Source organism: Eimeria mitis, genomic scaffold (assembly GCF_000499745.2).
Source record: "Eimeria mitis Houghton genomic scaffold, Emh_scaff5700, whole genome shotgun sequence".
NCBI lineage: Eukaryota > Apicomplexa > Conoidasida > Eucoccidiorida > Eimeriidae > Eimeria > Eimeria mitis.
In genome coordinates this window covers 2954-3433 of record NW_013573953.1, presented here as the reverse complement: position 1 = coordinate 3433, position 480 = coordinate 2954, and the positions used below count along the sequence as shown (strand labels likewise).

Here is a 480-nt window from a genome sequence, read left to right as displayed (position 1 = left end):
TACGGCCCCCAACCTCTGTATATATATATATATATATATATATATATATATATATATATATATATATATACTATATATTTATAATATATATTTGTACTATATATTTATTATATTTATAATATATATTTATACTACATATTTATAATATATATTTATAAGGTATTGTATAGCGAGGGATTTCCTTGCCGGCGGAGGGTTGAAAGAGGCCGTGGTCGAGTGCAGCAGCAGAGCTCAGCAGCATGCATGCATGCATGTTGTTTGCTAGCAGTGTATAAATTAATATTTTACTGTTGCGGTTTGTTAGTTTGGGGGCCGCAGAGCCCCATATCTATATCCATAGTAAAATCATAGTCAATGGTGGGCACTACACTCGATATAAACTTCAGCAGCACTATCAACGCCAAGTCAGGCCTGAACACCAGCAGCAGCAGCAGCAGCAGCAGCAGCAGCAGCAGCAGCAGCAGCAGCAGCAGCAGCAGC

General features: G+C 37.9%; 1 protein-coding gene across 1 annotated transcript in view; it reads right to left on the bottom strand.

The window, feature by feature from the left end:
* Window positions 1-284: 284 nt before the first annotated feature.
* EMH_0083640 (autophagocytosis associated protein, putative) overlaps window positions 285-480 on the bottom strand; it is a gene marked incomplete at both ends in the record, with an annotated part of 3026 nt that continues 2830 nt past the window's right edge. The window contains one exon of the mRNA XM_013500661.1: window positions 285-411. Within this exon, the coding sequence (XP_013356115.1) occupies window positions 285-411 (127 nt within the window). The remainder of the gene's footprint in view (window positions 412-480) is intronic.